This window comes from Papio anubis, chromosome 12 (genome assembly GCF_008728515.1).
Source record: "Papio anubis isolate 15944 chromosome 12, Panubis1.0, whole genome shotgun sequence".
NCBI lineage: Eukaryota > Metazoa > Chordata > Mammalia > Primates > Cercopithecidae > Papio > Papio anubis.
In genome coordinates, this window is record NC_044987.1 from 93,833,882 (window position 1) to 93,844,230 (window position 10,349).

The 10,349-nt window shown below is 46.5% G+C and overlaps 1 protein-coding gene across 1 annotated transcript in view; it reads right to left on the minus strand.

Moving 5' to 3' along the window:
* ELF5 (E74 like ETS transcription factor 5) overlaps nucleotides 1-7,311 on the minus strand; it is a 32,652-nt gene extending 25,341 nt beyond the window's left edge. The window contains exons 1-2 of the mRNA XM_003910049.5: nucleotides 7,057-7,311; nucleotides 1,133-1,257 (exon numbers count right to left, since the gene is read on the minus strand). Of these exons, the coding sequence (XP_003910098.1) occupies nucleotides 1,133-1,257; nucleotides 7,057-7,082 (151 nt within the window). The 5' untranslated portion in view covers nucleotides 7,083-7,311. The remainder of the gene's footprint in view (nucleotides 1-1,132; nucleotides 1,258-7,056) is intronic.
* Nucleotides 7,312-10,349: the final 3,038 nt, after the last annotated feature.

The following is a 10,349-nucleotide window of genomic DNA, read 5'->3' on the forward strand; positions in this document are numbered from 1 at the left end:
TGTGGCCTGGCCCCTGGCCCCAGAGGCAGGGGCTTCTGGTAGTGGACTTTTTGCAGTCCCTGGAGACATAGCCTCTTTTGCACACTGCCTGCCTCCGGATACTGAGTCTGGACTGCTACATGGGGTTAACACTCAGTGAGGACTGACAGCTTATTTGGCACTTGCAGGACCGCTGAGCAGTGCGTGCTTCTGTCGTGACAGCAGTCAGCCAGGTGTGCTGTGATGTGCGGTCACCCAAGCACCTCAGTGACAGAGGCCCTCAGAGGGTTTTGTGGGGCAAAGCTCGGCTGGCCTCCCTCTGGCATGGGATTTTCTCAAGGTCCCATGCTGCCTTCTCAGGTGGAGAAATCCCAGCTGACAGAGAGGAGGAAGGGTGGGGAGGGAGGCCTGGGGAACAGCGAGCGGCTCATATTTACTGAGCACTTGTTTTGTGCCAGGCTACATATTTACACCCTTTGGCTCCCTTAGTCCTTATAGTAGCTCTCATCACCCCTGGTTTAGGGAAAAAGAAATAGAAGCTCAGAGAATAATGATATATTAATATCAATAACCACAGTGTGATATCAATTATAAGATGGGTCAACTTGCATGGAGCTTAACTGTGAGGCCCAGGGCAAGTCACTTAGCCTCTCTGTATCTCAGTTTCTTCATTTATAAGACGGGGATAATAATTGTTCATCTCATCGGGTTTTGGCAAGGATGAGATGGTGCTTGGCACAAGGTTTGGTACACAGCTTGTGTTCGGTAAATGTTGACTAAAATCACCATGATCAAGCAACCACAGTATACCAGGTCCTGGGCTAAGGGCTTTCTTTCTACTACATTGTTTAAATATCGTAATAACTCTAAGAGACGTATGTTTTACTTGGTAGCAAAATGAGGCTCAGAGAGGTTAGCTGAGCCGCGCACGGCCGCAAGGCCACAGGACTAGGGAGTTTGGGGGTGAGGGTTCCAGCACCTTTTATCTGCAAGAGGTTGCCCTTCCTTCCATCCAGGAGCCCTCCAGCCCTCTGCCCTGAACTCTGGTGTTCTTAGGCCCCAGCACAGCCTTGTCTTCCACCTGAGGCCAGCACCACCTCCTGCCCTAGCCCATCCTGGCTGCGCTCAGATGGGCTCCTTCAAACGTACGTACCTGTCTGATGCTCAAAGGCAGGGTAGTACTCTTCATTGCTGAACAGATCAGTCCACGACATCAAGGGATCACAGAAGGATGCATTCGGCAGGAAGGTGCTGTGTGTCACCGAGTCCAACATCACCCTGCAACAGCGGGAGAGGTCGTGAGGAGGCTGGGGTGAGGGACTCCTGAAGCCACACTGTGCAGGAGCCCCTAGCAGGGCGATACTTGGTTTTTAAAAATGATAAACACGTCACTCACTAGGAGCAGGCACCCTCTAATGTCACCTACAAGTGACATTATTCCATCCTCGCCACATCCTATTCCCATTTTAGATGAGAAAACTGAGGCAAAAGGGTTGAGACAATTGCCCAAGTGATATAACTGGGAAGTGGCAAAGAGGAGACTTGAGCATGGAGGCTCTGAATATGCAATACTGCCTCTTTATTTATGTTTCCTGTTTGCTCACATCTGACCCCTGAACTCTGACTTATGATGTTCAATAATATGCTTCTAGAAACAGGGTAAGATGCAGCCATAAAAAAGAACAAGATCATGCCCTGTGCAGCAACACGGATGCAGCTGGAGGCCATTATCCTAAGCAAATTAATCAGGAACAGAAAACCGTATACCTCATATTCTCACTTAGAAGGGGGCACTAAATGTTGAGTAGTCCTGGACATAAAGATGGGAACAACAGACACTGGGGACTACCAGAGGGAGGAGGCAGGGAAGGAGGCCAAGGCTGAAAAACTAACTACTGGCTACTACCCTTGGTACCTGGGTGATGAGATCAATAGCGCCTGAAACCTCAGCATTATGCAATACGCACAGGTAACAAACCTGCACACATACCCCTTGAATCTAAACTAAAAGTTGAAATGACAAAAATAAAATAAAATTGACTTTTTTTTAGGATGGAACCCCACTCTGTCGCCCAGGCTGAGTGCAGTGGTGCAATCTCAGCTCACTGCAACCTCTGCCTCCCAGGTTCAAGCGATCCTCCCACCTCAGCCTCCCAAGTAGCTGGGATCACAGGTGCCTGCCACCACGCCCAGCTAATTTTTGTATTTTTAGTAGAGATGGAGTTTCACCATGTTGGCCAGGCTGGTCTCGAACTCCTGACCTCAAGTGATCTCCCCTTCTTGGCCTCCCAAAGTGCTGGGATTACAGGTGTGAGCCACAGAAACTGGCCCCCCCCAAAAATAAATAAATAATAAAAACAAGGTAAGAATTACTGTGTATGATTAATCCATAATTCTGAAATCTGAAAGCTCTGAAAACTGAAAGGCAGTGTGTGTGTGTGTGTGTGTGTGTTTGCTGCAATCTTATTTTCTAGCACAAAATAGTACTGAATTGATGTTATATAGTTTTATATACTGTTTTATATATACATACTCATACATACAACATATATATGTTATACAGTTTTATTAACTATGGTATCAGTTTTATTTATTGCACTGAGTGAATATTCTTATGATGCAGTGCGGAAATATTAATGTTTTGAGCAACCCTAAACCTGAGGGGTAATCTGTACTCCACTATATATATACTATCTCGCCTTCCTAATCTGTGAAGAATTCGGAATTCTGTAGCGTGTGTGGCCCAAGGTTTTGGAGACGAGTGTGGACCCGCGCTCACTGCAACAAGCACTTTGGGCTTCATACTAAGTACTTTAGCACTTTAACTTCATTATTCCTGGTCTGCTCAGAACAACCACTCTGAGATAGGTACTGGCAAGCAGTTCCATTTCATAGAAGAGGGATGGAGGCTCTGCGATTCCGGATAACACATACAAAGCCAGCGAGACTGGGTGGCGGCTCAGGTGTGTCTGTTTAAAAAGCTCATGATTCTAATTGCTGTGCTCCAGTCCCCACCCACATTGGCGGTGGCAGGGAGCTCTGGGGAAGGGTGTGTGGTTGAGGCTGGAAGGAAGGCAGAAAAGAACAGGCCTGGGGCCCCCGCTTGCACACATTCTTGCCTGTGCCAGTCTCAACTTCACTGCTTCCCATATTCCCACATGCCACTCTCTGCTGAATCCCATCTCCCCACAATTCAGAAAAAATAATAATCTGTGTTTGACAGATGAAAAGAATCTGCTCACCCGAATTCTTTTTTCTGATTCACGAAATAATGTTGAGATAGAGTAGTTCTTTCCTCATTTCGCGAAGGGAACATAGCAGCTCAAAATCACACCACTGGTAAGTGTCTTGCGATATTAAACACATGGAATTTTAAGATTGGCAGGAACGAATTCTTTATCTAGTCCAGTGTTTCCTAAACTTCAGTCATTTGCCTACGACTGTCATAAATTTCACTCAATCCATATACTACAAGCACTATTATTTATTTAAAATACTTTAAAAAATCATCAACTCCCTTTTTGTTTTAACATAAATATGGTAATTAAAAAGAAAACTTTATATCAGCACTATAAATTGAAAGTCGGGATTTTTTAAACATACATAAAAATAAATATTTAAGCATTTGAATAAAAATGGTGCATGCGCCACCTAAATCAGGGGTTAGCAAACTACATCCTACAGGCAAAATGCAGTCCCTCACCTATTTTTGTAAAGTCTGCAGTTAAAAATAATTTTACTGCTGGGCACAGTGGTTTACGACTGTAATCCTGGCACTTTGGGAGGCTGAGGCGGGTGGATCACCTGAGGTCAGGAGTTCAAGACCAGTCTTGCCAACATGGTGAAACCCCATCTCTACTAAAAATACAAACATTAGCTGGGCGTGGTGGCGCATGCCTGCAATCCCAGCTACTCGGGAGAGTGAGACAGGAGAATCGCTTGAACCCAGGAGGCAGAGGTTGTAGTGAGCTGAGATTGTGCCACTGCACTCCAGCCTGAGCGACAGAGCAAGACTATGTCTCACAAAAAAATAAAAAATAAAAAAATTCACATTTTTAAGTGGTTACATTTTAAGTGGTTATATAAATATTTACATCATATCCTTTATTTTGCCTTTTGGCTTGCTAATCCTAAAATACCTGGCCCTTTAAGAAAAAGTTTGCAACCCCTAACCAGATTCATCTGGCATATTGCCAGTTGATGCGAGTACCACGAGTACCACGTGTTGGAAAATACTGAGTCCAATTTCCCTCCTCACCTCCACCATTTTACAATTGAGGAAGCTGAGACTCAGGGAATTTGTGTAACTAGCTCAAGGTCACATAGCTAATGGATGCCAGAGTTAAGTGGCAGGGAGGTCCTTAGTTTTCTGACTCTCAGCCCATCTGCTTCTCTTTCTGAAAACACAGTTGAGCCCAAGGCACACTTATATAGCAAATCGAACCTCAATACTAATAGGGGCAGGACTGTGTGATTCTGAAACCAAAGGTCAATTCTTTACAGATGCTTGAAAATCTCCAATCAACATCATCATCATCATCATCAAATGTGCATGAGAGGCCAGGTGCGATGGTTCATGCCTGTAATCCCAGCACTTTGGAAGGCCAAGGTGGGTGGTTCACTTGAGGTCAGGAGTTCGAGACCAGCCTGGCCAACATGGCGAAACCCTATCTCCACTAAAAATACAACAATTAGCTGGGCATGGTGGTGCACACCTGTAATCCCAGTTTCTCAGGAGGCTGAGGCATGTGAATTACTCGCACCTGGGAGGCAGAGGTTGCAGTGAGCTGAGATCGTGCCACTGCACTCCAGCCTGGGTGATAGAGCAAGACTCTGTCTCAAAACAACAACAACAACAACAACAACAACAACAACATGTGCATGAGAACTCCTCTCCAGATGTAAATATATAACCCAGTTTGAATTCTGACAGTTAGGCACTTTTCTGGGCCATCACCTGGGAGTTTCCAGACCCTGCTGGGAAGTCTCTTCTCTGATGCCTGGAGAGGGTTAATGTGCTCTGCAGATTATCGTAGGCATGGATCTCCTCCTGGGAGCCCAATCAAACAGATGTCAAGCCTGCATGGGTTTGGGCTGTGATTTTCCCACGGATTGGCTGGTTTTATATGCTGAATGTGGGGGCCAGGGAGGGGGTAGGATGCTGAGGGATGGGGTGAGAGGTTATGAGGAAGGGAAGGGCCCCAGGAGCTGAAAGCCACTTCTGCTTTCTGGACTGGACTTCATAAAATTTCCTTTAAGTGAGGGGCTGAAGACAAATATATCCCTTTTCTTCTGGGCCAGAAGGCTCAGAAAACTAAAGAAGAGGATGGCAGGCCTGTGATATGACCTCACTGGGCTGGGAGAAAGGAGAGATGAATTCCACATGGAAGAAAACAGAAAATAGTCCCCAGGTCTTCAATGTCGAATAAAGAATCCACCAAATACAAAATGTGACAGTGGAAATGAGATCTTCCTCATCTCTGCCTGACTAATTGCTCTCAAAAGTCATTTGGTATTTTTTTTTTTTAAAAAAAAGGTCATTTGGTAAATTGAATGGAATTATATAAAAACTAGAAATATTCTTTGATCAATAGGATTTTTACCTCCTTTAATATTGTTATTCTTTCTCCTCTTTACACCGGCCCACTCACTTGATCTGTAATCTCTCTAGTGCTCTGTGTTATACAACACTGTATCTGATTCCCTTTGGTAATTCCTTCTAAGGCAAATTATATCCATTAAGTTTTTGTTAAGGGCCTTCTCAGATGTAAAACATGCTATTTTTCTTCTGTAATTATTTCTTGCTTTTGGAAAAATATCTCTCATAAAAGTAGAAAAAGGTGTTTTTTTGTTTGTTTGTTTGTTTTCCTATTACAGTAGGAGCGGGTGTTATTAACTCTGGGCTCTCCACAAAAGACCTTGGTTACTTAGCCAGCATGCAGTAGGTGTGAGAGTTCAGGAATAATGGCTGCTTTGTATTCAGCAGCCTCTCTTCTCTAGGCCCTCTAAGGTCTTTGCAATAATTGAACATTTTAGCTCTTAATGGAGGTAGAGCAGGATGGGTGGGAAAAGGCAGGTGGTCGGAGCCTCTTTTCTCAGCAGTAACACTGAGGCCCAGGGATATGCGAACACAGGTCTGAGGTTAGGCCAGGCCTGCTCAAGGGGGGTGATATTGCCCCCCTCTTTAGGGGACAAAAATGGGTTCTTGGGGGTCAAAAAACTGAGATATTAATTACAGTGTTTTTTCACACTCCAAAGATCTACAGTAGATGTATAGTGTATCTCTGATATTCACATTTCTGGTGGGGAGATGATTAAGAAAAAAATGACCTAAAAAGGGTCCTTAGGAGAAGTGATAAAGAAAAAAGGTGGAGAAGCGCTGTGATAGATCAACCTAGTGTCAGCGTCAGGACGGACAGCGATCTCCTGGGAGGTCTCTGGGCCTGCTGTTCTGGACACACTTTTCATTTTGTGAGGGACTAGCTGGCTCCTCATGGAAGAAGCCCTGGGCCTGGAGTGATGATTTTGCCTCTTGCCCCTCTCCAAATCTCAGTTCTTCAACTACTAAATAAGAACACAGATAAGACGGCCCCCAAGGTCTGCCCTAACTCTGTGACTTTCTGCAGACATCCATCTGATTGAGCCAACACATGCAAACCTGGGCACGCACACACAAATGCATACACATTGATTATATTGGGATTTTTTTGGTCAAGCAAGTCCACCAAATTGGAGGAAAATCCAACCGCTACACACACAGACTGAACTTTTAGTGCTGAAAAAGCCCCCTGATTTCCTCTTCTCCCTTTTCTCCTGTGCCCACTGCCTTCTACCCCAGTAGGATGTAGATACCTCAGGACAGCTGGACATTCTTTGCCCAGGCTAGCTGGGTACCCTACACACTCTGGACCCTCACTCACTGCCCACCAATAGATCAATGGAAGTTGGAATCAGTTTTCCCCAAATGTAGTCATCGTGCTAGCTGCCTAGTAAGTAGGAAAGGCTCAAGAATGATTAACACAAGGTGGAGGAATCAGGTGGGCTCACTTCACACGTGAGAAAGTGGGCTGCAGGTACCTGTGGGAGTGAGGCAGCGATGGCATGGAAGCTGAGGTCCCCGGATGCCTCCAGTGGCTTCTGAACCCTTCTCAGAGCCGGCTCACACACCAAATGCACACAGAGAGCGTCCACCCAGTCGGAGGCACAGGCCTGTGGGCTTCTCAGCGTTACACAAATCAGAGGCAGCAATAACAGGTGTGGCGCCATGGCCTGAACAACCTGGCACCCCTGCTCAGCCTCCCAGAGAGAGGGGAAGGAGCAAACTACTCAGCCTTGGCCAGTTTGCCAGAGGAGGAAAATTCCTTCCTGACTCTGGTGGTGATCATCAACTTCACTCTGGGCATGTGACGAAAAATGGACCCAATTAAGCGTCTACACATTGGCAGTTTACGGGCCAAATCGTCACTGGGGGCAGAAAAAGGCCATAGGGTGCAAAATATAGAAAAAAAGGGGCCAAGAAAGGGCTTCCTCAATCCCGCCCTCTGAGTGGTCTCATCGGGAAGAAAATTGGTTTTCCTTCCCCAAAGCCTCAGTGACACCCAAATATCCACTCTGTCCTAAGCCTTGTGAGCAAGGGAGGGTCGATTTCCCAGCCCTTGGACCTCCCTAAGAAGGGGCCCATTGAGGAGAACCCAGTGGAGTATTTCAACACTTACTGCTAAAGAAAGATTGAGGGTTGGGTGCTTGAGTGTTTGTTCTTCTGGGAGGAACCCCAGCAGCTGTGAGAACCAATTTGCTGACCTCTTGTTAAGTGATTTCTCATCTTTCTTTAGCTTGCATAGCGAGTTTGCATGTTTGTTTGTTTATAGCTGTTTTTCTGTTTATAGCTGTTTTTCTGAAGGTGCAGTGAAGATCCAAAAAGGTATGCCATGTAGTTTGCTGTGGGCTTCGATGCAAAGCTTATCAGTTTTGGATTAAATACATCAGAGGTTAAATCCTACCTCTGCTGCCGCGAACGTGGGGCACATTTACTACCCAGCCTGCTGAAATTCTTAAGCTTTTTTTTTTCATATAGATGTAGTATATAAATATTCATGCCCCTCTTTGACCTCCGGTTTCTTCATCTTTAAAATAGGGATTTTTTTTTTTTTTTTAAATCATGCAATCCAATATATGCAAAGGACGGGGCATAACACATATATTCAATCCTGTTTTAGAGGGAAAAATCAGCCATCAACAATGTATGTAAAAATTTGCCACTCTGGTGACTTCTGAAAAAGGAGAACGACCAAACTGAAAACTCTGGCCCGAGAATACCTTAGATTATCAAAAACAGTGTCACAGAGAACACGAAGACAAAAGAATCAAGCGTTCACTTGGACGGGCAAACCACCCCTTTCCCTGGGTCTCTGAACTAGACTGAAACACAGAGCTGCCTCCCTAAGTCATCTAGCCTTTCTGGCCTCAGTTTCCTCATCTGTAACATGAAGCGATTGCACCTAATGATGTCTGACACACTTTCGGGCGTACAAAAGACTCATCCATCCACACGCGGGCCCGGCTTCAGCCTGAGGAGAGAGCTTGTGCTACCTGCGGCTGTCAGCAGGGGGCACCCCCACAGAAATCCCACACTGCAGAGTCTGACAAGGCCTGAGAACGCAGTGGAAAAACCCTAACCATTGCTTTTCTGGAAGCATTCTCTTCTGGGGAGATGTCAGAGGGCAAATGGGTTTCTTTTAAAACTATTTTGTACAAATTCCTGAAAATGCCCCATACTATAATAAGGCAGTTCCCTGTATCGAGGGGTGGGGGACCGTGGGCAGGCCGGTGGGGAAAGGAATTCAGTCAGGAGAGAAGGGTAGGTGGGGGCTTTCCTTGAAGCTGAATATTTTTCTGTGTAAAATCCAGCTTCTCTTCCTAAAGAAGCTTTAGGGTGGATAGAGAACTGAGTGCCTGGGCACGTTCTCTTAATTCCCCTTGGTTCAGCTAAGAGATCCTGAGGGAGTGGGGGCTGTGAGGAGGGTGGGTGGCCGCACGGCCTGCGGAGGCAAACAGGTCTCTCTCAGGCAAGCCATCACATCTGTGTCAAACAGCTCCCGGGAGGCCCTGGAACTGCACCCAGCGCAGGTGCCGGCCCTGGAGCTGCAGATGGACGAGCAGACCCAGGCCCCAGGCCGAGCCTCTGAGACCTGACACCCCTTACGATTCATCCAAAAAAGCAAAGAAAAGGCGCTTACGTGAGGGCAGCGGTGGCTAGGTCCAAAGAAGAGGCTTTCAAGGCAAGAGAAGGCAGGCGCTCCCAGCACCAGCGTACAGTGGAAATAAAGCACCTGTAGCCTTGTGATATAAGTGACACCTACAGACAGGTCCGTTTGGTTTTTCAGGTTTATGCACAGCCCCTTTGATGACGGTGACATACAGTGTGACACGGCTCCTTGGAAGGGGGGGAAATGGTTCTCATATGCAGAAAGTTTACCTTTATCCTGCTTTTGTGCCAACTCACCCCTGCCCTGCAACCCCCCACTCCCAGCCTAGGGGACTCAGTAAACAAGCAGAAAATTCTTGTCCCTGGGAGCTGTGCGGGATCGTGCGTTTGCTGAGGAATTTTCCTCTGTGCAAGCTGGAGGGGAAACGCAGTTTCCACCCTGGTGCCGGTCTACACTGCCTCTCTCCCAGGCTGCCTGAGCGCAGTGCTTTTGTAAGATCATGTCTTTCTCCGTTTTTCCCATGTGGTGAGAAGGAAGAGCATTATAGGGCCGGTGTTAAGACCTTAGGTTTTGTAGCTAGTTGCCTTTGGATTCAAATTCTGCGTCCATCATTTCCTAGCTGTGCTACCTAGAAAAATGTAGCTAACATCCCTGGGCTTCATGAGTCTAATGTAAGTGATGGGGCCTCTCCTCATGGCTACTATGAGATTCAGAGGAGGCCAGGCAAGCCCTCCGTTCGCTATGATGACTGCAGCATTTTCCTTGATAGGGCACGTTCACCAGGACTCCCCCTTGCTATTTCTTCCAACCTACACCTTCCAACCAGGTGAAGGGAATAGGCAGCTTGGAGAACTACTTTAGGGCCTTTTCTTCCACTTTTTCTCCCTAAGCCCCATCAGGGCATCAGACACATTAACTTATTAAACTTCTAACACTTGGGTGTAATGAGCGGTGCAGCAGCTTCCTCCCTTTCCCCTCCTCTGTTTCACAGACAGAGAAATGAAGAGGCTTAGTGGCCCAGTCAGGTGTCCAAAGCTAATAGGCCAGGGGGCCTGTTGTGGATGCCAGCTCTCAGGTGTCTCGCTGAGAACTGACTGCTTTTTAGTACTTCTCGGTGACAACAGAAACTGCCTAATTTAGGCTGTGAGGCAGTGTCCCAGGTCA